General features: G+C 42.3%; 1 protein-coding gene across 1 annotated transcript; it reads right to left on the reverse strand.

The window, feature by feature from the left end:
- Positions 1-642: 642 nt before the first annotated feature.
- On the reverse strand, positions 643-26,047 carry LOC124884583 (interleukin-1 receptor accessory protein). The gene is made up of 13 exons (XM_047392574.1): positions 25,599-26,047; positions 25,426-25,477; positions 23,135-23,205; positions 14,016-14,211; positions 13,408-13,491; positions 9,369-9,594; positions 9,017-9,185; positions 8,853-8,924; positions 6,721-6,853; positions 6,242-6,390; positions 5,978-6,121; positions 3,988-4,131; positions 643-3,889 (listed from the first exon to the last, which is right to left on the reverse strand). Coding segments are annotated over exons 2-13 (1,836 nt in total). The 5' UTR covers positions 25,428-25,477; positions 25,599-26,047; the 3' UTR covers positions 643-3,443.
- Positions 26,048-27,673: the final 1,626 nt, after the last annotated feature.

The raw sequence follows: 27,673 nt of genomic DNA on the forward strand, positions 1-27,673 counted from the left end.
AACCATAGGCACTAAAACTGTACTGATCCATCAATAGTTTAAGACAATATTTATTCATTTATTCTGTCCAGGTTTAGACCAAAAATGTCCAGCATTTCTGGTCAGAGAAGTTTCACTTAAGTTTTAACCTCATGGTAAATTGTCCCGGTGAGACGGTCACTGTTTAATCACAGGTTCTATTCAGGTTATCCCATCTGCTTGCTTACGACACAGAACTCTCTTGACATAAATCTGTGTTTTATCTAACCAGAACCCACATAAGCAGAATTTCATAGGGCCCATCTTCAATTTAACCCACTGGGCCCCAGCCACCCGTTTATATTGTCACTCTACATTCTGCAGCAGCCCAGGCTATAAACAGGATCCAGGACAATCAAAGCCCTGACAGCTTGCTCCTGGTGTTCATTGTGAAGATGCCTAGAAAGCTCTCGCTTTGTTCATGCAAGACCTGGATATGTGCATCCCGGGCACCCTGTACTACCACAGTAACCCCTACAAAATGCTTCAGGGAACACAGACGTAAGCCTTCTCCTGATCTACAAAACACTTATATATCGAACAATCAAACTCCCATGACCTCAACAACAATTCCACAAGTGTGAAGATTCACTCCTGAATATCAATGGAATGACCCTAAGAAAATCTGTGGTGTTTTTTTAACGGCAAACATTAATTGAGGAAAAAGTGAAATGATTGATGAAGATAACAGAAATGAATGCAAATATTCTTCAATTATCAACAGCCAAAAAAGAGAAAAACAAAACAAAAACAGATATTTTATAGCATGAACAAGTGCAAAATGCTTTCTCGCATTACAATACTGACTTGTTAAACAGCATAGCATATTTTCAACACGAAAAAGCAGTAATTGCAGTATTTTAAAGCTTAAAACAGATAAAGTTTAAGTGGATTTAGCCTCATGAAGATGTTCAGCTTTCCCTTATTTCCTCATTAAATCCTCCTCTATGCAGATGACACCATCCTTTATCTCTATGTTGGTTTCTGTTCACAAAGGATCTGATTAAATGTTTTTGACACAGGACAGGATATATAAACAGTTATAGCTGAAATGTACTAAATACAGTTCCTCTAACGGCCACAAGGTGATGCAAAAACTAATTTAACCTGAAGATCAGAAAAACCAGTTGTCCTTATATAAACATGTGCATACATTCTGTTATTTATTTCTCGAAAACAACTTAACACGCTTAACCAGTTTTTAGAGAATGAAATGTGACTTTTTTTGGCAAATTTCTGGAATTATGGTTCTTTTCAACATTCATGATAGTCAAAAATATTTTTAAGAGAATTCAAAATAAAATTTTATTACAAAAACATAATATACCAATATCTTGATATAACAATATCTTGAGTTTAAGTCAGACGGGACATAATGAGAGGATAATGTGCAGATGAAAATGATTTATGACACTTAAAAGGTAAGAACTGATAATACTGAGGCCACGTTCAAGGAACAATGCTCAGACTCTTCTTCTCCATCTTTTCCTGTTTGGGATGCAGAAAACTTCAGCTTAGCTAAAACAGGCATTGCACAGACAGAATGAGGAAGAGAGGAGGCTGCGGGAGAGGAAAACAGCGCTGCAAGGTCCACCCAGCCATTTTAATGTGGTGAGGATACTTCAATATGAAGTTTAAAACTGATTAGGAAATCCATGTTTCCAAACACATTTTGAATGCTGTTTAAGGGGAATAATATGTAAGGATTTACAGCGGAGAAACAATGATACAGAAACGATGGCAGAGGCATTAAATATGGTTTGGGTTACATGTGGTGGACCTTTAGCCTTGCTGGCAGCATTTCTACAATCAGGTTCAAACATTTCTGCATTGATAAAGCAGCAGCTTCAGATCTGGAGCTGAAAGGTCTCATTTTCAGTTTACTGTGTAGCGAGATTATAAAATGACTAAGTTCCTTTTATGTAAAATAGAAATGGAACAATTACTCTTTCTGCTGCTAGAATAACATTGGATGTTATAGTTATATAAATGTTATCTATAAGATTTATTTACTGGCACTTTGATTATGATCCAAAGATGCAGATATGTTGTTGTGCAAGAGCATTCTCTTCAAAAGTGATAGGTGGCACTCTTTTTTCCCCCCACGATAACGTCTTTGGTGTTCACACCCAGAAATGGTAATCTGATGAAAATCTAACGTTTTGAACGTGTGGTCAGGAAACTCCCCAGAACTGAACAGCACAGAGAACATGTGGTCAGTTCTCAGAAAGCCAACAGACTGGATCAACTCCAAGCACCAAGAAGACAAGAATGGGTCACCGTTAGTCAGGATCTGCAGTGACAAACATTTGTGTGTCACTGCAGAGACCTTTAGCCAGAAAGCTACAACATTTGAACTGAAAGTTTAAAACCCCCTCTTTAGTTGAGAAATTCATATTTTTCAGGTAGATTGTGCTAAACAGATATTGGTGTACATTCATACAGCGCCACCATGAGGTGAAATATGAGGTGTTAATATTATCTTTATAATAAACCCCAGCTCTTTGGATCTTGTTATCTGCTCATTTCTTTGCAGATATCACTTTATGCTGATGATACACAACTCTACCCATCATTCCTGATAGACTGTATAGTATGGACTTGATGCTCAGCTATAATATTCAGCCAGTCCATTTAAACCACATTTCAACATTAAACCTTGCTCAGAAACTCAAACATCTCATTAATAGAAAAGCTTGGACATGTTCTGATGCCCAGTTCACCTGCTATGATCATACTCTATCTTTCTCTGCGCAATGAGGTAATATCTGACCCAGTTCGCACCCCCAGCACTTAGCACAAGCAAGAGGTATCTCTTAGCAGGTCACACATAGTAAAACTCCTACAGATGTTCCAGAACCATTCAGTTCTAGACCTCCTCTGGTTCCCCATGGTTGGATGAATTTAATCCAAACCCTAAAGGTGCATAAGAGGGAATTCTGGGCCTGCAGCTGCTGTTTTTTATCTTCTTGTACTGCCAGCCCTATAGTACCTCAGTCCAAAGTATTCTGAGTGGTAGTTGTATGATGGAAAAATGAGCTACCAAATTCTATCAGAGTAGAAGCAAGCCTCCTTGCCTTTAAAACAGGTCTCTATGGGGAATATCTCCTCTTCTAGCACCCCAACACCACTAACTTACACTGACTTTAGACTGGTTTGACTGGAATATGTGCTTTAAGTTGATGTAATGCTTAAATCGGAAACTGTTTTGGTTCTTACTTAACTTACTTCAAAAATGTATTTTAGGATAATTTGGTTTAACATCTTGGCTTAGCTTTGTACTTTTTATCTGCCCAACCCCACTGAGAACAACAGTGGCTTTTTAATGGAGTCATGTGGCTTCAGTCCATTAAGGCTTCTCTAATGCATGTCCAACAGTTCAGTTTTAAGGCATACATTAAAGTCTCTCAGAGGTGCTGTTTGCACTATGCTGCACAGTCAAAGACTTTCTGTGGGTTTTTTGATGTGTTGCTGATAAGGCCTGTTTGAGAGTTTGTGCTGTTCTGACTGCTGAGCCTCATCAGTGCAGCCTCCTTATTGCATCTCTCCTCATCCCTGCTAATTCTCCTCAAAGGAAGCTCCACCCTTAGCCTCTTCCAGAAGTGGGATGTTAGCTCTTTGGACTTGTCCCCCTGCCACCGGACCAGGGCCAGAGCCACGCGGGCCCTCCTTAACTCCTTAACCAAGCTCTGTCTTTGGACTGGCTTGTACTGGACCAGGATCACCTTCAGGTGACCGCCCAGTGCCATGCTGTCAATGCCGGCCTTCAGCTCCAGCAGGGCCTGGGAACCCTGGCAGGCGTAGTTGGGGCTAACGATCACCAGGAGGCGCCTGCTGCGAGCCACGAAGCTCAGCGTCTCATCTGTAATGGCTGCAGAGAAAAATGGAAGGATGAATGGATGAAGTGGGGATGAATGGATGACGAGTGTGCATGGTTCAGGTGAAGACTTAAGAGATTAAGGAACTCACTCCCTCCAGGTAGACTGTCTCTGTCAAAGATGCACACAGAGTATCCGAGAACGTTCTCCAAAACGCTGCGCAGCGTGGACAGAACAAACTGCTCCTCCTCGCTGTTCCTCGCGTACGAGATGTAGACGTCAAACTCCTTATCATCTAAACACACAAACACTCAGAGTGACGCACATTCAGATAACAGGCATGTCTGTGAAAAATGTCCGCACCTGTTTATCAGTATAAATTCAAAGGAAGTTTATTTTATCTAACCTGAGGTCAGTTTATTTCAGAGTTTCAGGTTATTTCCTCAGAACTAAAGCTGCAGCCTCAAAGATTCCCCAAATTGAGATGACTTTCCTTTACATTTTATTGACAGTGATAATAAAAAGAAGGTACAACCTTTTACTAATCCAGCCTTTTTATCAGAACATAATTATATCATGTGAATCAAAAAGAAGCCCAGAGCATCAGCCCTCCACCGTCGTGCTTGCTTTTCTTCAAACATGGCTCTACGCATTATGGTCAAATAGTTCTCATCTAGCCAAAGGTAATTGTTTCTCAAGCTTTTTGGTTCATTCAGATGTAACTTTGCAAATCTCATGCTGCCATATTGTTTTTAGAGAGAAGAGGCTTCCCTCAGCTCTTCCAAGTAAGACACATTTTTTTCAGATTAGCCAAATAACATTAAACCAAGGTAAGACAAGAAAAACTACATGAAGATTAAGAAACCTAAAATAGGTTCAGCAAAGCTTAACTTAGGGTAAATCAATTAAGCAAAGGTAAGCTAAGCTAACCCTTCGGGGCTAGGTTACTGCCACTAAGGCAAGGAGACCTAAAGCAAGGTAAGCTAAATTAGGGTAAGCCAAGGTACAGTAAGCAAAAAAAATAAAAAAATAAAAACTAGACAGGGGCAAACAAATCTAAAATAAGAAACTAATCTTAGATAAATCAAGGTAAAGCTAAGCTAAGTTAATCCTAAACTAGTGTTAATAATGCTAAACTAGTATAAGCTAAGTAAAGCTAAAGTATATTAAAACAGGCTAAGTTAAACTAAGCTACATTAACAAAGGCAAGCTTAAATAACCTTTACCCTCTTAACAAAGATATAACAAACTACAGTAAACTATGCTAATCTCAGGCAAGTTTACCTAAAAAAAAACGCTAAACTAAGCTAAGCCAAGGTAAAGTACGCTAAGCTAAATTAAAGGGACATAAGACAGGTAACCCTAAAATAGGCTAAGCTAAATATATCATGATGAAGTAATTTAAGCTGACATAAGATAAACTAGGGAAGGTAAGCTAACCCAAAATAAACTTAACTATGATTAGTTAATTCAATGTAAAATAAGATAAGCTGAATCAAGCTATGCTAACAAAACGCAAAGAAAATTAAAATAAGATAAACTAAATTAAGTTATATTAAATTAAATTATGATGACAAAAGTCAAGATAAATTAAGCCAACTTAAATAAAGTTAACCCCACTCCTACACAATCTTAGCCAATTTTAACTGTGCAAAAGTGTCAGAGTTGAACACACTGATAAACTCAGAGACTTTATGCAATAAATCAGAGAGATAAGGTGACCTTTTTAAAGTCAAATTAGCCCAGCTGCTCTTTATCTCTGATCTCTGAGATTTCCTGAAGACCCGAACACACATATGGGTGAGAAGTAAAACGGAGAGGAGTCAGAACATTTTCACAGCTTTCACTTTGTAGATTTAGCTGGCAGCAGAACAGGTGGCGCTCAGATTTAAAAGCTTTGCTATAAAACATGTCTGGTCGTCAGTCTGACGGTATCGTTTGGTTTTTGTTAGAGGTTTAATACACTAAAAGCTTCGAGTCCAATGCACGACAACATAAACAGTAAAAATATGGCAGGGATGCTGCTTATATTCAGCTGAAACTTTGTGTTTTACTCCACATATGTGCATCGAAAGGTGCCAGAAGATACCTGGACCCACTAAATCTGTGGCCCACTAGATCATACCAGCTGGATGTCTCACCTGTGTGCCGTTCGTCGGTGCCGAACCAGGAGCGATACAGAAGCAACAGCTCCAGCCAGAAGACGTGATAAACCACGAAGAGAAGCAGCATGAGCACCAGCGTGACGGCGAGACCACAACCCAGCTCCACGGTGGGCAGCGACACTAACGGACAAACACAGCTGAAGTTTAACACCTGGAGAACTTAAAGCCGGTTGCTACCCAGCTCAGGCTTTTAGAGGACTGGATTCTCCTCCCTCTCAGAGAAGTCAGAGTCTTCCTCACCATCTTCCTTCAGCTGAGCTCTGCGGGTCAGGAAGCCCTGTTCGTTCCACACAGAGCAGTTAAACTCTCGCTTCAAATCTTCGGACTGAAAGTCTTTAATCACCAGGACACTCTCCATAGTCAGGTCGCCGAAGTCTTCTTTCACTATGCTGCAACCAGACACAAACACTATCATTTCTGAGGTTGGGGGAGTCTTTGCTTGTATATGTCATCTCTCTGGTCAGTTTGCACATTTTTCTGGTGGTGAGAAGATTTAACTGAGTTCTGTTCCTCTGCTGAAACCAAACCACATGAATAATGTGACTGAATTATGAAACTGGGAGTTAAAAAAGGGCTGAAAGCTGAGATTTAGATGAACTTTTAGTTTTGAGTTGACAGAACAAGCCAACATTTGGTGGCGTTAATGTTAAAAAAGTAAAGTAATAGACCTTAATTCTTCATAACGAAATCTCAGAGGAGTACATTTGTTCAGTTTCTACCTGTTCTTTTGGGAGAAGCGATGATTGTTGAGCTCAACCACCGTATTCCCATCAACCGTCCACCAAATCTTCCGGGAAGAGTTGTACAGGATGAGAGGAAGCAGGCCTCTGCAGGTCAGACGCTCGTCTGAGTCTGACAGGAAACAGAAACTAGAATCAGAACCGGTGCAGCCAGTGCAGCAGCCGTACCCGCTTCTTCCTTAGCCCTGCCTTTCGAATGTGAGCAGAAAGCGGTTTTCCATGTCTTGGTGAAAAAAGGAAGGACGTCATTGGAAATGATGGGCTCTTGAAATCAGTGTGCATGGTTCAGGTTCAGTTTCCCTGCAGCTTTACTGGATAAATCGGATCAATTCAAACTAAACTAACAGTTTTAGCTTCTCTTCGATTCTCCAAAGTTTGTTCCTTCTTCCTGGTTTCCTGTAAATCGTTTTCTAACTTATGAATTATTCCTGATCAATAACAATGAGATAAACAGTAAATGGTTCTGCTGCATCAATCCACATCCATCTGCCTGCAGCCTCTCACACATTCAACACTATGCATGAACACTGGATCAGCAAATCATTTTCTGCTACTTTTCCCATATTTTCTGAGCTCAAATGATTATTTTAATTAAACTGCTCTTATTATCTTAATATTTTAGCATTTTTGCTGTCAAAATGGAGAAAATATCTGAGATTTTTACCGAAAAGTGAATCAGTGCAGTCAGAACAAAGTAAAATGATCAGTCAGATGTGGGAGAACATTTCAGAGTTGTTTCCCTCATTGTTCTGTCTTCCCTGAAGTGCTGCCTACAGAGAACTGGACCCATTCTGGGACTAGATTCTGCTCCTGCAGGGTGTATGCATGCAGAACCTGCCATGCAGGTACAACTCAGCATAGGACTTCAGTATTTTTTGAGTTGAGCTACAAGCTTCCAGTTTGTTAAAGAAAGAAAGATGCAGACTTTATTAAAGATGATTCCCTACAAGGAAGAGGAACCATTGCACCCTTTTCTCTATACAAACTACACTAAAAACCAGTTTCCAGCTGCTGTTCACTCTGTAAATGAACAGTTTAATGTCTCCAAAAAAGCCTTGCTTTCCTCAGAGAAACACAGAGGTGTTTAAAGTTGTGTTAACAGCATTGATGAGATTTTTCTCAGTTTACTAAGTTCTCAAATGTGTGGACACAGTTGCTGCACTCACATAGGCTCTGTGGGGGCAGCCAGGATTGCTTCATATCAAAAAGAAGAAGCTGCTGGGTCATATGAAACAACCCAGAAACTGCTGAGTCACTGGTTGCTATAGTGATGCCCTCTTTTTCTTTGTGAATTGGGAGAGGAAGCCCACAGTATCACTCACTCTTTTATAATATATATGTGTGTGTGTGTGTATATACCACTGGTCAAAGGTTTTAGATTCACTTTCTCACTTCATGGGTCTCTTTATTCTCATGACTATTTACATTGTAGATTCTCACCAAAGGCAACAAAACTATGAATGAAGACACATGGAATTATGTAGGAAACAAAAAGTGTGAAATAACTCTAAACATTTTTATATTTTAGATTCAGCCTCCCTTTGCTCTGATGACTGCTTTGCTCTCTTAGCGTTCTCTCCATGAGCTTCATGAGGTGGTCACCTGAAATGGTTTTCCAGAAAGTCTTGAAAGAACTTCCCAGACGTTCATTGAGAGACGGTCAAAGGTTAATATTTCAGTCATCACAGCAAACGGCGGCTACTTTAAGGAATCTAAAATAGAACATATTTCATAGTAATTTTAAGCTGAACATTCTCTGGGAATATCTTGAAGAATCCGCAAACTTAAACTGTGATTGTGGAAAAACCTTAAATGGATCAAAATTAAGTTTGAGTCAGATAAAGTCCAACTTTCTAAACCGTTTAAACTCTGAATGTTAGTTCTAATGGACAGGATGGGTGAGATAAGGTGGTCCAAACAGAGCTGGGTTTATCGCAGCTTTTAGAACAGGGTTGAGATTTTGGTTTAACCATCTAAAATAAACCTGGAGAGAAGATCCAGAATATATTCAAATAAAAGGAGACTGGGTCATGGTCTCAGCTAAATGTGCTGAATCCTACCAGATCCAGACTCATGTACTGCTAATCTGATCCAATCTGACAGACACTTACTGGTTCTGACAGAGAAGGTCTTGTGCTCGGTCGGGTAGAGGATGGTGGGAACTTTGGACACAGTTTCTGGATCTGCAGGAAGAAGACAGCAACAGAATTTACCCACATGGTTCTACCTGTTAACACCTGAGCATCAGCAGCTGTGAGAGCAGCTTTGGACTCACAGATCCCTGAAACTTTGATGCTCCTGGTGAAGTGCAGCATCCTGCCTCTCCGCTGGTACCGCACCGTGCAGAAGTACAGACCCTGATAGGGAATCAGCATGGTGTAGAACTGCAGACTGGTTCCTCGCTGTTCCCGGTCTTTATTCCAGAACGGGTACTGAGAACACTCCTAGGGTCCAGAAGAGAAGGAATCATCTCACCCAGCAGTAACAAGGTGACATGTAAAGGTAGACCCTGAGTATCGGCTGATCTGTGAGCTTCCTTTGGGTTCAGAAATCTTCAGCGCCACCTTCAGCTCATTATTATGCTGTAACCGCCGGGTCAGAAAGTTCTGAACAGGCTGCTGCCTTACCGACTTGTCTGGATTCACGTAGTACCAGCTGACAGACGGTTCGAACTCAGACATCTTGACAGCGTACTGCAGGTCTGGACAGTTCAGTGTCTTTCCTTCCTGCAGACCGATCCACTCCTGAGTGGCTGGCATGGCAACCGGAGGCTCACAGCTGGTGGAACGGACCACCTCCTCCGGCCGCAGGACCTTGAGACGCATGGCGATCTTACTGCAGGACGACTTGTTGCTGCAGATCAGAGGCAGAGAGCAGAACCTTAGTACGATCCAAATAAAGACCCAACAGCCAAGGAACACGTTTCAATTTCAGATTCTTACAATGAAATAAATTCGAGATTTTTAAATGTTGACAGGAAACAAAAACGTAATCTGATGATTTCAGGAGCTTTAATGAGGAGTAAAACGTTTTTCAGCTCGGAGCTTCAGATGAAAGTTAGCTTTGTGCTAATTCAGCCAGTTTCCTGTTGATTAATGTGAACTCTCCTAATTCAATTAAATACATACTTTTATGAACTGTTGAGGTAACCTAACTTAATCTTTCTATCATTTAAAGGCTAATTGTGAGAAATATGCCTAAAATTTATGTTTTCATAATCTCCTCAATTACAAACTAAATAGAGCAAGAGATTCAAACTTATAATATAATATAATATAAATTATACATACACATACATATATATGTATGTGTAATTTTAACACTAGGTTTGAAATAACCGAAAAGATCTGATGTGCTGAAAAATTACTTTTTAAGCCTTTAGGATTCATAAATAAATATAAATCTGAGCAGCAATGAAGTTCAGATTTATCTCCTAGCTATTTATTCAACAATTAAAAAGATTTTTTAGGATTTTTATCGTTTAAACATGAAGTGATAACCGGATCTCAGCAGATCAGCGGTTTTTGCTCATGAAAAACATCCAACCACAGTCGCAGCCTAAAGCTGCTGATCTAGGTCAGTGGCTGGTCTTCCTCACATGTGGCTGCTTCTGAGAAACCTTCACAGATTACGTTCTAACAGGCACATTTTCTCAGTCCAGAACAGAACCACTCTTGTCAAAACCAGGTCCCATCAAATTATTTTTGCTTTCTTTGCGTGAATCTGATTTTAGCCTGAGTGAAACGCAGACCATCGGGACCCTGTAGAACCAAACCAAGTGCTGGATCCATACATGCAGATGGGACTCCTCCAGGTGTGTGGTGTTGATGGATCTGAGAGGAGAGGTTCTAGTTTGGAAAACTCAGGAACCTTTTTAAAGATGATGGGCTCTGCTGATGTCCTTCAACCAAAATCTTCTGATTATGCTGAATGAGAGTCAGCTTCATTAAAAAAAAAAACAAGCTGGAGCAGGAGCTGGATCAGAGCTTCATCTGCTGGTGAAGAAGGAGCTCAGCTGAAAGGTGAAGCTCTGGATTTACTGCTCTACATTCCAGCCCTTACCCAGTTGGTTCTGAGGTTGGACCATGCCTGAAAGATGGAGATCCTGAGTATAAGTAGTTGGAATGAGGTTCCTCTGTAGGGTGGAAGAGGAGAGGAGCTTCTTCATCTCCATCAGGAGTAGCTCATAGTGAAACTCCTGCTCCTCCAAATAAAAAGGGAGTCAGGGAGGAGGGGTTCATCAAGACACCTCCCCTCAGGAGGTTCTCCAAGCGTGTCCCACTACGAAGAGACCCGAGGGCAGACCCAGAACTCTCTGGCTGACGATACACATCCCTTCTGGTCTGGGAACGCCTTGGAGAGGAATGTCTGGGGTTAGCTGTTGGACCGGTCCAGGTGAGTGGATGGACTGTTAAAAGGTTCTGGGTTAACATGAAATGCACTGAAGTCCAATCCAACTGAAGCAAGTCATTAAAAGGAGAAACTACATTATTCCTAAAAATAGGCAGAAATATTTATTTACTGGAATATTTACCAGAACCGAGCTTAATGTTCCTCCATTAAACTGATAAAGTTTGACTCAACCCAGAAGCCCAGAACCAGTACAGAGGTCCCTCTGAGCTGGGAGCTTTAACCCTTCTGGTTGTTCTTCCACCGCCTGCAGTCAGAAACTAAAACCCGACATTGACCCTGCAAACCCACAGAACTTTGTGCTTTGGGTTTCTTCAGCTGCTTTGCTCTGTTTCTACTTTGACCTCCTTTGGGGTTTTCAGCGTTTCTCTGCTGCTCCCGATTGGATCTGTCAGCCCGCATCCACACAGAACCTACTCAGAGTGGGCCGCACCCACTGCTGCGACATGCAGCCTCCGAGGACCAGTTGGTCCGATCAGTCCGGTGTTTGCTTTGAGTCACTGTGGTTGCATCTCCTGAAGTTCTACCAGAATCTCTTCAGAGGATTTGTCAGCTTTTCTCTGAGTGTGATGGCACACCCGGACCAGAACAATTTAGAGTCCAGATTTTACTCAGACTGATCATTTTTCATGGAAACGTATTTGGGATGGTTTGAAGTCGGGTTCTGTGAAGCTGAGGTCAAGTGCTGGTGAAATATTTCAAAAGTTTGAAAGGTTTTAAAGCTTTGAGATGTTCATGTTTTTTGTTTAAGATATTTTTTCAGCACTAGTGGTCTTTATTTTTCCATTTTTTGACAGTAGGTAGACAGGAAAGAGGGGTAGAGAGAGGGGGAGACATTCGGTAAATGCCGCCGGGTCCGGGAATCAAACCCGGGACAGCCGCCATTCGAGGACTGTAGCCTCTGTATATGGTCGCGCGCTTTCGCCCCTACACCACCAGCGCCGCCCCAGATGTTCATGTTTTTAAACATTATTTATTATTCATGAATTATTTGTAACTGAAACAAGGAGTCAGAACCAGTGGAGAAAACTGCAGTTTGCTGATGTTTGATTGAGTTTCTGAGCCAAAAACTTTATTCCTACATCTGTTCCAAACATCAACTTGAATGGATTTCATGGGGATCTAACGTGACAGAGCACCAAGTACCGAATAATTATGAAGAGGAAGGAAAATGACAAATACAAATTGGAAAGGTGGGATGTGCATCTTTATCCAGACCCATTTACTGGGATACCCCTAAATAAAACCCGATGTGTGTATTTTGCTCTAATTCTAACTGCAGATGTTCTGTTTCTGATCTCAGAGGCTCCTTAGAGAACATTAGAGAACAACCAGCTCCATGAAGACTAAGGAACCCAGCTGACAGGTCAGGGAGAAAGTTCTGGTTCAGTTTAAAGAAGGGTTAGCTTTGAACATCTCCCAGAGCTCTGATCAGTCCATCATCTGGACATGGAGAGAGGATGGACCACCTGCAGACCTATCAGGACATGGGAGGTCCACCCATGGTCCACGGTAACTCTGGAGGAGCTGCAGCAATTTGCAGCTCGGGTTATTAGTCAGGCCCACATGCAAAATGTATTGAGGCTGGTAAGAATAACATTGCATATCTCCACTGTAAAATATGATGGTGGCAGCATCATGCTGTGGGGATACTGTTCTCCAACAGAGACAGGTAAGCTGGTCAGAGTTGATGTGAAGGATGGAGCTAAATCCAGGACAATCCTGGATAAAACCTGTTAGAGGCTGCAGAAGACCTGAGACTGGGGTGGAGGTCCACCATCCAGTAGGACAACCACCCTGAACATACAGCCATAAGGAAAGGTCTAGTCAAATTCCAGACCTAAATCCAACTAAGAATCTGTGGCAAGACTTGAAAACCGATGTTCACAGATGTTCTCCATCCAATCTGACTGAGCTTTAGTTTTACAAGTAGAATGGAGAAAAACTTCAGTCTGCAGATGTTCAAAGTTGGTGGTGACAAACCTCAAAATAACTGCAACTGAATCTGCAGACAAAGGTGGTTCTACAGAATTCTGACTCAGTGGGACTGAAACAGATGCCCGCCACACTTTTCAGATTTTTGGAGGTACAAAACAGCTTAAACCATGACCCGTTTTCCTTCTACTTCACAGTTTTGCAACACTTTGAGTTTAAGTTGCGACAGAAGAAAATGTGGAAAAACTATTGGTGTAAATGCAGCAACGGGTTCTGCAGACCAGAACCGGTCCTTTTGCAGAGAACCCTAAGCAGACTTACCGCAGCATGCAGATGTACTGTCCCGAGTCGTTGGCGGCGGCTGGCTGCAGCCACAGTCTCTCCCTGTCTTTGGTGAAGCGCAAGCTGTGGAGCAACAATCACATTAGAAGCCAGAGAATAAATCAGAACCGATCCAATTAGAGCGACATCAGGACAAACTCCGATGTCCTGAATGACGTTGGTCCAACCGCTCACCTCCCAAACACCAATACATCGTCTCTGGAAGTAAAATTGTTAGGATGCTCTTCATCATTAAATTACACTCAGAGCGGCCCAGTCGGACCTTGGCTCTGCTGCGGAGCATCCCAGAAGATGGACCTAATCATCAGGATCAGACAGAACAACCCAGGTTTACCGCAGCATGGCAGGGGACATGGGAAAAAGACCAGGTTAAAACCGGGTTTGCGTTGCAGAACTTGAAATAAATGTGGTCATTCTGCAGAAAACGGACCAGATAAGTTGCTGAAAATTCCAGCTGGTTGATTATTTCTGTGCTGCGACACGAAGGCATCATTTTCCTTCGTGTCTCAGCTCACTTTCTGTCTGACTGGACTCCGCGCAGGCGAAACAAATGATCCCCCTCAGAGGGAGGCGGTTTCCATGGTTACCTGTAGGTGATTGGCTGCTCCAGGTCATGGCCGTCCAGCAGGCGGTACCAGAACAGGTTGTGGCCGGCGCTCTGGGCCGATGTGTAGTTGTAGACGGAGGGATGAGAAAAGAGTGGACAGGAGACATAACCGGCCTCGCCGTGCAGGACAGAAACCGCCCCCTCACTGGACTCGCCCCAGTCGTAACACATGGGCTCTGACAGAAAGGAAGAATCAGCTTTTACCAGGTGTTACTTTTTAGCATGAATTTCTGACCAAAAATTAAATGAATAACAAGAAACTCTCAGAACTTTATTTTCTCTTTATTTTAGTCTCAGAGAAGGTCCAGTTTTCAGTTTACAGGATAATTCCGGATTTAGCTCCATCCATCTTCCCATCATCTCCGATCAGCTGCTCTCTCTCTCTTTCCTGAAGAAGGAAAGCATCACCACAGCATGATGCTGCCACCACCATGTTTCATTGTGGGAATGGAGTGTTCAGATGTTGAAAGTCTTGGTCGATGATTCAATTCAGTTCAGTTCAGTTTTATTTATGTAGCGCCAATTCACAACACATGTCGTCTCAAGGCTCTTCACAAAGGCTTTGGAATGGTGCGGGTTGTTGGGGAGGTTAGATTAAACTACTGAGTGTTAGAGTTTGACCATTTTAGAATGGGTTATGTGTAGGGGTACTAAGTAAAATAATAAACTGATAAAGTTTGTCCATCTAGAGCCCACTGGTGGCTGCAAGGATTGGGATACCTCTCTCTGTCAGACTGATTATAACCATTGGAAAAGAGAAGGGGTCATACAGGTAGCAGAAATGGAGGGTGTGTTTCCACCTCAACCATAACTGAGTCGGTTTAGGCTAAACCTGACTCCCCTTTACTCCAACCAACAGGGAGGGAGGAAGGCGGAGGTAAAAATAATTGGAGAGTGTTGTTTCCTGTTGCATTGTGTGAAAGGTGGGTAACTTTAAAATGGGCTAAGTCAATTCAATCGAATCATATAGATTTCGAGTCAGGTTCATACATTCCAGTTAATCCTAATCATTGAACAGTTCAGTCAGATTCAGTTATTTATTCAAATTGGATAAAACGTTTTTCTATGTAAGGAAACCCAGCAGATTGCATCCAGTCAGAGACTTGCAGCATTCACTCCTATTAATCAGATCACCTTCTACCATGTCTCCTGCAGGGCCTGTGGCAAACTACAAACAGGACTTTTTCTGGCTTTCTTCGTGCCAGTCCTCCATGCAGGCCAGATTTGTTGAGTCCATGACTAATAGTTTTCCTGTGGACAGATTCTCCTACCTGAGCTGCTGATCCCTGCAGCTCCTCCAGAGATACCATGGTCCTCTTGGCTGCTTCTTTGATTAATGCCCCCCTGATCCAGGGGTTAGGGTGAGTTTAGGTGGATGTCCATGTCTTGGTAGGTCTACAGGTCCTTCTCAAAATATTAGCATATTGTGATAAAGTTCATTATTTTCCATAATGTAATGATTAAAATTTAACATTCATATATTTTAGATTCATTGCACACTAACTGAAATATTTCAGGTCTTTTATTGTCTTAATACGGATGATTTTGGCATACAGCTCATGAAAACCCAAAATTCCTATCTCACAAAATTAGCATATTCATCCGACCAATAAAAGAAAAGTGTTTTTAATACAAAAAACGTCAACCTTCAAATAATCATGTACAGTTATGCACTCAATACTTGGTTGGGAATCCTTTTGCAGAAATGACTGCTTCAATGCGGCGTGGCATGGAGGCAATCAGCCTGTGGCACTGCTGAGGTCTTATGGAGGCCCAGGATGCTTCAATAGCGGCCTTTAGCTCATCCAGAGTGTTGGGTCTTGAGTCTCTCAACGTTCTCTTCACAATATCCCACAGATTCTCTATGGGGTTCAGGTCAGGAGAGTTGGCAGGCCAATTGAGCACAGTGATACCATGGTCAGTAAACCATTTACCAGTGGTTTTGGCACTGTGAGCAGGTGCCAGGTCGTGCTGAAAAATGAAATCTTCATCTCCATAAAGCTTTTCAGCAGATGGAAGCATGAAGTGCTCCAAAATCTCCTGATAGCTAGCTGCATTGACCCTGCCCTTGATAAAACACAGTGGACCAACACCAGCAGCTGACACGGCACCCCAGACCATCACTGACTGTGGGTACTTGACACTGGACTTCTGGCATTTTGGCATTTCCTTCTCCCCAGTCTTCCTCCAGACTCTGGCACCTTGATTTCTGAATGACATGCAGAATTTGCTTTCATCCGAAAAAAGTACTTTGACCACTGAGCAACAGTCCAGTGCTGCTTCTCTGTAGTCCAGGTCAGGCGCTTCTGCCGCTGTTTCTGGTTCAAAAGTGGCTTGACCTGGGGAATGCGGCACCTGTAGCCCATTTCCTGCACACGCCTGTGCACGGTGGCTCTGGATGTTTCTACTCCAGACTCAGTCCACTGCTTCCGCAGGTCCCCCAAGGTCTGGAATCAGCCCTTCTCCACAATCTTCCTCAGGGTCCGGTCACCTCTTCTCATTGTGCAGCGTTTTCTGCCACACTTTTCCTTCCCACAGACTTCCCACTGAGGTGCCTTGATACAGCACTCTGGGAACAGCCTATTCGTTCAGAAATTTCTTTCTGTGTCTTACCCTCTTGCTTGAGGGTGTCAATAGTGGCCTTCTGGACAGCAGTCAGGTCGGCAGTCTTACCCATGATTGGGGTTTTGAGTGATGAACCAGGCTGGGAGTTTTAAAGGCCTCAGGAATCTTTTGCAGGTGTTTAGAGTTAACTCGTTGATTCAGATGATTAGGTTCATAGCTCGTTTAGAGACCCTTTTAATGATATGCTAATTTTGTGAGATAGGAATTTTGGGTTTTCATGAGCTGTATGCCAAAATCATCCGTATTAAAACAATAAAAGACCTGAAATATTTCAGTTAGTGTGCAATGAATCTAAAATATATGAATATTAAATTTTCATCATTACATTATAGAAAATAATGAACTTTATCACAATATGCTAATTTTTTGAGAAGGACCTGTACAGTTGCTCCATCCTCTCTCCATGTTCAGATGAGGGATTCTATCCTGTCTTTATTTTTAGAGGAGACTCACTTTTGGACCAGATCTCAGCAGCTATCATCCATGTAAAGTTCTCACATCATCTAAGTTCTTGTGTCCAGTCAGATTGAGGTCTCTCCCAGTGTTAAAGACACGATCAGCCCTCTGGTTACATCAATGAACTTTTAACTTAAACTGGAGTTTGGCTGTTCTGGTCCAAAACAGAACCGCTGAAGCAGGAGTCAAACCTTTGAAAGCCTGTAAACCTGAGAGTTTCCACCAGTCTGCAGCTCGGCTGGCTGATGTTTGGATCAGTGAAGGATTCAAGCCACGGTTGAACTCAGCAGGATATGAAGAGATGGTTCAGACTGTTTAAAGATGTCTTCAATGTCCCAAAGCGTAGCTGATCCCATCTCTCCAACCTGAGCGGAGCGGGTTCAGAGCCGTCGTCCTGGTTACACCTCTCTTAATAAGATTTACGGTCATCTCCTGAAATCCATTTAATGTTTAGGGAGCAGCTTTTAAATCTGCAGACGAGGGTTAGATATTGATAACTACACATCCCTCCGTCTCCTTCTATCCATCCATCTTCATCCGATTATCTGAGCTCAGGCTGAGGGAGGAAAAATCAAGCATCCATTCAGCCACCTATACTGCCCAGCTCCTCCTCAGGGACTCCAGAGTATTCCAAGGACAGAATAAACCCTTCAGAGAGTTCTGGTTCTGCCCCAGGCCCATCTCCTAGTGGAACCGCCCAGAACACAGTTCCAGATAGAGGGAATCCTGATCAGATGGGCCTGAGCTCTGAGTCCTAAAGGCATCTAAAAGAAGCTCAGAGATGTTTCCATTGATTTTTCCTGTTCAAACACCTTCAATCTTTTTATTGACCCAATTAAAAGAACTGTTTTTGTTCTGATATTTGCTTCTGTTCCATTACTTCTCAGCTGGAAAATAATAAGTAAACTGTGTCTCATTACGCTCCAGCTGCTTTAAAGTTTTAACTCAGAAACAACAGTTTTAAACAGAAACAAAGGCGTCATCTGCATAATGTAGTCAAATGTACCCAAACTCCATGTTACTTCATCATCTTTCTTTAAATAAAGAGCTTCAGTATGTCTGAGAGGACAGGTACAAGCATGACTCAAAAACCAATCAGTACCAGATTATTTATAACCAGTACAAATTACATCCCATAATAGTATCAGACATTCCTTACAGATGAAGCCTTAAAAAGCGATCCTGCAAACAGTTGCTCTGGGAATTTGAACCAGTGATCAATCAACTAAATTAGTGCTGACTAATTTCCTTCCAAATGATTTTCTGACTAAAGGTTTCCTCAGCGACTCAAAAATGAAGCCAATCAGTCAACTGGATCCGGACAGATGCACACAGATGATCCTAATTCATCATGGAAAGGTTAATTAGACTGAAGACGGAGGTGACTGTTCGATACAGGACGTGGGGGATGGGAATTATGACACACACAGGAAACCTTTAATCATCCCAACACCACACAGCCTCATTTAACGCTGTTGTAAAAACACCAAACTCTATCTGGACCTGAGACGAACAGTTCCCAGAACTCATAAAAACTCCTTAAAAGGCTTCTCAAAGATCTAAATGTCAATGGTAAGAACTTACAGAGATAATTTGAAACTTGCTTGAAAATCAACGGACCTCAGACCAAATAAACCAATTGAATTTTTCATGTATCTTCGTTGGTCTGACAAGAAAAGAAGTGAAATAATGGATACCAGCTACAACGCTTCAGTTTGCCATTCATGGACCAGCAAACTATACTTAGTATTCCTACAGAATTATTTAAGTTCCTCATTTTCAACAAGAATTGTTCTTATGAGCTCCAACAACATCTTAAATGAGTCCTGAACCATCTTCAGGGAGTTCTGGTAATCTTTCCACAAATCCTGTAATGTACTAGAGAGAGCAAAGGTCAATGAAAGTTCTCTTTCTTTACCAGTGAGACCCAGTTTGACTCAGATAGGATCAATAAAAGACCGTCCGAAAGTGCAAAAACCCAGATATTCAGGACAAAACAAGAAGGCACATTCATTCCCTCTAAAGACTTCCGGGTCTACCATGGGGTCTCCTTCCTGTAGGACATGTTAAGAGAACCTCCAAAGGGAGGCATTCAGGAGGCAACCTGATCCAATGAACCATCTCAGTTGACTCGTTTGGATGTGGACGAGCTGCAGCTCTGCTTTGAGTTCCCCATCAGATGATGGAGCTCCTCTCCTCATCTCTAAGGCAGGTCCCGGCCACCCCACAGAGGAAGCTCATTTCAGCTGTTCGTATCCAGAATTGGGTTCTTTCAGAACCGTTCATATTCCAGGACCGTAGGTAAGGGTTAGGATGTAGTAGATGGAGCAGTAAATCTTGAGTTAAACCTGTCTGCAGATGAAGATCGGATCTATCTATTGATCTCCTGCTCTATCTGTAGTTCAACCCAGAAAAAACTAGTCTGTAGCTATTTCTGTTGCTTTCCAGAGGAAACTGAAATCATTACAGATGCATTTCCTGTAAAATGCTGATGGGCTGCAGCCTTTTTGGCTACAAAGCAAACAACAAAAACAGAAAATATTAATCACTGATACAGCGGAGCTGCAGAGGAGCTTCCTGTTTAGGATTAAATCTCCACAGAGCAGGAGAGGTTCAGCCCGGCTGGTCCTCAGGATCTTGAACGCTGAGCTCTGGATTAATGGATCCTCCTTGCAGCTCCTGAACAGAGTGGATCGGCTGTGTGTGTGTTGGTAATTGACCTGTCAGGTTTTCCCTGCTGGAGTATTAGTCTTTCTATTAAAAGCCCCTCCACCTCCTGTAGCACTCTCCATCCATCTATACAGCAATTCCCCCAGCCTCATCCCTCCATCTAAACACACAGCCTCCATCAGTCTGTCTAAGATGCCATCCATCCATCCTCCTGCTGCAGGTTTCCTTCTGACCACAACAACATTCCTGATGCATGTAGAGGGCCGTGTTTCAATCTTCCGACTGATCCCAGAGCACACCTGTAGACCCAGACCTCGTTAGGGGAGTCAGGAAGTGGTGCATTAACAGGCTCTATTCAGCCCAGCTGGGATGAAAGACGAAGAAATTATTGGTCACAGCAAATTTTATCTGCAACCAAGTGGAAACGACCTTCCATACAGGAAATATTTCAGCCTTTCAAACAGAAATGCAGCATGTGCATTTTCTATAAACGCTAAAAATAGTGTAAAAAAACCCCAAAAAGGCTCACTGTAAAGGTCAAAAAAATGAAATATGTCTTTCCAATTGTGGAGAAATCTCTGATCTATGAGCTGCATGTTATGTTCATTTTCATATTTAACTTCGGCGACATGAGACCTTACAACACGTCACTGCATCATGGATTCCTGCAGCATCTGAACAGCAGTTTGACCCAAAGGAGTTCCAGATCTGAACCTGGAGCTGGTTCTGGAACCAATTCTTAAATGGACCTATAAAGAAACTGTTTGATTTTCCACAGCCAGAGAGCCAGCTGGAAACCTCATCATTCTCACCATCATGAAGAATGTTTTAAATGTTTGAGTCAAACTTTTTCATCGATCAGCACCGACTGATCAATAACTCTGTCCTTCATACCAACACAACTCAATTAAGATTAACGAGTTTACATCTGATGCCTGCATTTCTGCATTTCTGCTAGTCTGTCCTTTAAAGAAAGACAGACTAGCACACTGCAAACAATAAGTGCATTAAAGTTATTAAAATCAGTCAGGGTTTCAATTAAGTTCGTCCTTACTGCTTCCACTGGATTGAAGGGGGAAAGTATCAGCAGGAGCTGCTGATCAGATGCACTGATTAACGGATCAGCATCAGGGTGAGGACCTCCATGAAGGGAGGAGTTTGTCACTTTGCTGCTCCGGAGCACATATGGGTGTGTTATAGGCTCATCTCCAAACTATCTGAAGTCCATCCTTCTCCAGAGAGAAAGACTATTACCAGGTGGAAAACATCTCAGACAGCTGCCAGTCTTCCCAGTACTAGATGTCCCAGCAGATTCAGCCCAAGATCAGAGCGTGAAGCTCAGGCAAAAACTCAAGAGCTCCATCTCAGACTCTACAGGCTTCAGCTGGAACCAAAGGAAAGATGTTTGACCATAACACACAGCACACACCTCATACCATCTGTCAGGCATGGTGGTGGACCAATGATGATGTGGGCCTAATGAGTAGCCATGGGATCTGGGCACCATGCAGTTACTGAATGGACAATCTGTCCAACAGCTGAAGCCTGGTCCAAACTGGGTCATTAACAGAACCATGATCCCAAACACAGCAGAAGATCTACAACAGAAAAGAGTCAAGGCTGATCTTCGATTAAATTCTAGAGGGAAATCTAGAAACCAAACCTGATCTGAATCTGTTTTACCATGAAGGGTTAACCTGAGGCTAAGACCTGAGGTGGGACCAGGTCACAAGTCTCAACTGCTCACCCAAGTCTCCTATCGAGTCCCAAGTCAACACATCCAAGTGCAGAGTCAAGTCCAGGTTCTAAACATTCTGTTTTTATAGTCATTTAACAAAAAATGTAATTTTATCACAGAATAATTCATATTTTCTAGAATTTATGAATACAATTTTAAAATAATGTTTTTGTTTAATAGAACCAGCAAGAGGAACTGGATCTTTTTACAGGAAATAACCATAAAAAATGAGCAGACTGATCTTCAATAAAAAATAACAATTAACTAATTAAAAACTAATCTCCTTGTTAACCATCTACAGCAGAACAAACCGGTTCTATGAACTGGTGGTTTATAGATCCATGTAAAAGTTGGTTTAATAAGACATAATCATGGTTCTGCTGCCTGCCAGCTTGGATCCACTGACTGGGTTTTGGGTCTCAGCACAGAGATTGTAGGTGCACACGTTAAATTCAGAGGAAATACTTCAGTTTAAAGAAGGAAATACTGGGATGGTCCTTTACCGCTGCAGGTTAGCAGACTGCAGCCAGTCTGTCATCTTTCTGGGTTTACATCCGAGTCAGAACCTGCAACATTTTCACCATCTGTTCCAAAGGAATTTCCAGTCTCCAGGATTTAATTAGCTTAGTGGTTAAGAAAACCACTAAGCTACATTAGTCACTAAGTTAGCTTTGACTCATCATTGTTTGTGAAAACGTCAAAGGAAATTAATGTTTCCTCTCTGTCCGTAGTGTTCAGCCCTCATGTTTAACCTTATAATCTGGGTTAACCTGCTCTGTTAGATGTGGGGGTTTATGGGTAGCTCTGATAAACAGGCAGGAAATTAAAAAACATAGAAATGACAACCGAGAGGAGGCTCTGAATACTGTTTAAACAGGTGATTTTGATCTTGAACAGTTGTAAGTAGAAATAATGTTTCCTACCTGCTGAAAGTAAAATCGAATAATTTATTTAAATCCCACAACCCCACCCAAACCTGCACAGCACGGAAAATCCCTGTTGTTTTCAGCATAATAGAGCCATTCATCTTAAATTGATAGAAGATTTGAATTTGTGATATCAACAAAACTATAAATACAGTAATAAAGACGAAGAGTGCCTTTTCAGTTTGACATGATGAGTGGGTTGTTCTCAGTGTTGAGGTGGACCCATCAACACAATGCCGACACACTTTGGCACCACTGGCATCCCGTATAAGGTTGCTACAACCTCTGACAGCTCTCGTTTTCCTACAATCCATGCAGATTTTCCTCCCATCATCTCCTCCAACATCCCAGCAGCTCTGTCCATCTCCCACTGCACCTCCTTCACCTCCTGCTGTTCACCCCCCCCCCCCTCCCACGGTGTTATAAATGAGCCTCCTCACTCAGCGAGACACTCAGCTCTTCATTAACCTCTGTTTTAAGAGACCACGACGAAAAAAACTGCATAGAAACTTCAACGTTTGATGCTTATTTGAACACAGAAACAGTTTCAAGGGAAATTAATGAGAAGAAGTTCAGCTGAAGGTTAAAGTTCTGTGTTGTCTCATCTGAAGGTCAGACAGGAGCTCTGCTCGGATCAGTGACTCCGCTGCCTAATGAGCCCCCCCACCACCGCTTGTCACCTACCTGTCGAATCATTGGATTGACTGACAGCTCCACCCGCCACAGCCAGGAGGAAGAGGAGGATGAAGGACCCCCTGTGGAGAGATGGACAGAACGTTTCAGTTCAGGTTTTCATTAGATTCATCAATGAATCCGGATCTTCTGGTGTAAACTGGACCCTGATCATGTTTGAAGGTCTTCTTGTTCTTATGAAGAGGACATTTTATGCTTCAGCTTAAACTTCTCTTCCTGATCCTGTTCAGCTCGGCTCATTTTAAAGGTTCCTGCAGAACCTGACGGGTCTCATGAAGCTTTTAGCTGCTGTTTAAACCTGTCTGCAGATTCTGTTGGATCAGCGTTTCAATAAAACTTCCCTAAAATGATTCCTTTAAATAAAGAAAACACCGGAGGTTTGGAAAGTGGACTTGGACCAACTGTTAAGGATTCAGGAGGAGCACAGTGGGTAAATCCTGACAGTAGACCAGATCTTCATCCTGGACCTTGTTCTCCAGGGAATTCTGTGGGATCTGCTGCAGGAAAACATTTGACTGCATGTTTCTGCTGAACTATCAACAGCTGGAACCAACATACAAAATGTGGAGGAGCAGCAGCTCTGCTCCGAGTTCCTCCTGGATGATGGTCAAGCTCTCTAAAGCAGAGCTTGACCACCTATCAGAAGCTGATTCCAGCTGCTTGTGTCCAGGATCTCCTTTTCCTGAATATTAGCACCATCGCTTATTAAGGTTGGCACCATCTCAGAGCTTCATCTTTCAACTCTTCTCCATCTTTATCAGTACTGCAGAAGAAGGCCTGATTGTTCTCCTGCTCCATCACTCAGGAGCACCAGGATACCTGAACCCCTCTGACTCATGTAGAGACTGACCTCTGACCTGGAAGGGAGGAGGCCACCTCCATGACTAAGACAGTTCCCACTGATTGCCAAGGCTTGAAGAAAACAGACACCAGTCTTCTGACCCATGAAAGCAGCCATGGACGAGTCCGACCTGCACTGGGAACCAGTCTGACTTTGTGCCCAGAGTACTGACCCAACCCATTTTTGGAGACATCTGCTTCCAGAACTCAGTCTGGATCTGATGCTTAACAGTGAATACTTCCTGGCACATAAAGATGGAGGGAAAGAGAGAATTTTCTCTTTCTTCAGTCGGGACATTTGGAGTGTTTCTGAAGCGGAAAACTGTCAGGAAAAAGATGGAGAGAGTCCAGATGATACAGACAGAGGGGTAATGTGTCACGGAGAATGATCAGAAGGAGTGAGTGGATCCCTGGAGGGACATACAGAACCAGAGCTGCCCAACAACACCATCCATCACACACACACTTCATGCCAAAAGGAGCTCAATAAAACCAACGCTGGAACACCTTCCTCTGTGTGTGTGTGTGTGTGTTTATGGGAATATCACCATGACGGTGATGGTCCTGGGAATTCTGGGAAGTTTAATATTCATCTTCAGCTGCAGTGAAACTTCCTTCAACCTGAACCGCTTTCATCTCATCATTTCACAAGTTTTTCTGTTTATGAAAGAAAGAATTTAATTGGTAGGAAATAAAATCGTCCTGAGTCTGCAGCTGCTGCTTCATGAAGCGTTTCCTGCTGCCATTAATTCAGAGCTCAGATCTGATGATGACAGTGATGAAGATGAGGACGCTGCAGCTGTTTCTGCTGATCTCTGCAAAGTCCCCAAACTGGCCAGAGCCACTATAATTTGATTATGAGAGCGGATCGATGAGGAGCACAAACAGATAAAACTGCACCTTACAATAATTATTTAAAGCTGTATTCTTCTGTTACAAACCCTTTACCGACTCAGAGGACAGTTTCTAACCTGACTGATCATTTTCACAAAGATAATTCCCATTTTAGGTCAAATCTAAACTTCCATCATAGTCTTTCACTGAAAATTTGAAACTGCATGCTGTTTGATGATTTTATGGATGCCGAAACGTAAAACATTGTTGGAAACAATCATTCGTGTTTGCAGTTCAACTTCCAGCCACTGATCTCAGAATAAAAGCTACATTAGTAATTAAATGTGGAGATTTTTAAATGGAGATCCGCTCTGAGGATCTCTGATCTGAAGAGACGCAGAACAGAACCCTGTGATGTGACACACCTGCAACAGATCATCAGTCGTCGGCCTGATGTTCTGTTCGGACCAGGTTTTAATGGGTCAAAGAACAGAAAAAATACTTTAAATCAGAAACTATCATGAGGTAAACGGTAACAGTCAACCGTACCAGGCTCCATTTGAAAACCTGCTGATTTAGAGAAAACAGTCCTGCAGGAGGTGACTTACATTAGTTGCAGGTTTGAAGGCGACTGCACGGTTGGTTCCGGTCAGGATGAGCCTTTCAGGGCTATTCAGAACACGGAGACGGGTTAGAACTAGCACCGGGATCAGGACCGGGGTGTCAGAGTCCTCCTACACGCCCTCTGGGGGGCAGCTCCGGGGCTCTGATGATTAACTACCTGTGTCAGGACTCCACAGCGGCTGTAAATCTGCAGCGGCAATCCGGTTCGGTTCTGTCTGGGTGGTCCGAGAACTCCTCCAAAGTGTCCCGGTGATTAACGATCCCGAATCAGTATGAGCCTCTTATTTTACAAATGAAACCCACCCGACCCGGTCCAATTTTTGGTTGGATCCGGACAGTAGGGAGCGGATCGGATCTGCACCGGACTTTCCGGAACTTTAAGCCTGACAGAAGTGCGTGAGAAAGCGGTGCTGGTGTGTTTGTGAAGAAGGAAGTAGAAGTTGATTCCGGTCTGCGCTCCTCCTCTTTGAGGTCATGATACCGTCAGATTTCCCAACAAACTGATCTGATCCAACATTTCAATCGGAACTCCTGAGTTCGAAGCAGCCAGAACAGGAACAGAATTCCCCACACCAGCCCGAGCTTTTTTATTCCCCTCAGCCAGTAAAATATGAGGCAGTAACTCTAAGAGGGTTTATTACTGCAGAGGGAGGGAGCTCAGAGGACCCAACAGCTATAGATCAGCAGGACTTTTCGGAACAACTCCTGATCCAGACCCAGACCCATGATTCATCCCTCCTAAAAATCTCAGATCCAGACCTAAGTTATTTCTTCTAGAAACTCCTGATCCAGACCTCAATTATTTCTTCTAGAAACTCCTGATCCAGACCTCAATTATTTCTTCTAGAAACTCCTGATCCAGATCTTATTTATTCCTCCTAAAAACTCCTGATCCAGATCTAAGTAATTTCTCCTAAAAACTCCTGATCCAGACCTCATTTATTTCTTCTAGAAACTCCTAATCCAGACCTCATTTATTTCTTCTAGAAACTCCTGATCCAGATCTAATTTTTTCCTCCTAAAAACTCCTGATCCAGATCTAATTTTTTCCTCCTAAAAACTCCTGATCCAGACCTCATTTATTTCTTCTAGAAACTCCTGATCCAGACCTCAATTATTTCTTCTAGAAACTCCTGATCCAGATCTTATTTATTCCTCCTAAAAACTCCTGATCCAGATCTAATTAATTTCTTCTAGAAACTCCTGATCCAGATCTTATTTATTCCTCCTAAAAACTCCTGATCCAGATCTAAGTAATTTCTCCTAAAAACTCCGGATCCAGATCTAAATTATTTCTCCTAAAAACTCCTGATCCAGACCTCATTTATTTCTTCTAGAATCTCCAGATCCAGACCTAATTTATTCCTCCTATAAACTCCTGATCCAGATCTAAATGATTTCTTCTAGAAACTCCAGATCCAGACCTCATTTTATTCCTACTATAAACTCCTGACCCAGACCTAATTTATTTCTTCTAAAAACACCGATCCAGTCCTCATTTATTTCTTCTAGAATCTCCAGATCCAGACCTAATTTATTCCTCCTATAAACTCCTGATCAAGACCTCATTTATTTCTTCTAGAAACTCCTGATCCAGACCTCAATTATTTCTTCTAGAAACTCCTGATCCAGACCTCATTTTATTCCTACTATAAACTCCTGATCCAGATCTAATTAATTTCTTCTAGAAACTCCTGATCCAGATCTTATTTATTCCTCCTAAAAACTCCTGATCCAGATCTAAGCAATTTCTCCTAAAAACTCCTGATCCAGACCTCATTTATTTCTTCTAGAAACTCCTGATCCAGACCTCATTTATTTCTTCTAGAAACTCCTGATCCAGATCTAATCTTTTCCTCCTAAAAACTCCTGATCCAGATCTAATTTTTTCCTCCTAAAAACTCCTGATCCAGACCTCATTTATTTCTTCTAGAAACTCCTGATCCAGACCTCAATTATTTCTTCTAGAAACTCCTGATCCAGACCTCATTTTATTCCTACTATAAACTCCTGATCCAGATCTAATTAATTTCTTCTAGAAACTCCTGATCCAGATCTTATTTATTCCTCCTAAAAACTCCTGATCCAGATCTAAATTATTTCTCCTAAAAACTCCTGATCCAGACCTCATTTATTTCTTCTAGAAACTCCTGATCCAGACCTAAATTATTTCTTCTAGAAACTCCTGATCCAGACCTCATTTTATTCCTACTATAAACTCCTGATCCAGAC

Source organism: Girardinichthys multiradiatus, chromosome 18 (genome assembly GCF_021462225.1).
Source record: "Girardinichthys multiradiatus isolate DD_20200921_A chromosome 18, DD_fGirMul_XY1, whole genome shotgun sequence".
Lineage (NCBI taxonomy): Eukaryota > Metazoa > Chordata > Actinopteri > Cyprinodontiformes > Goodeidae > Girardinichthys > Girardinichthys multiradiatus.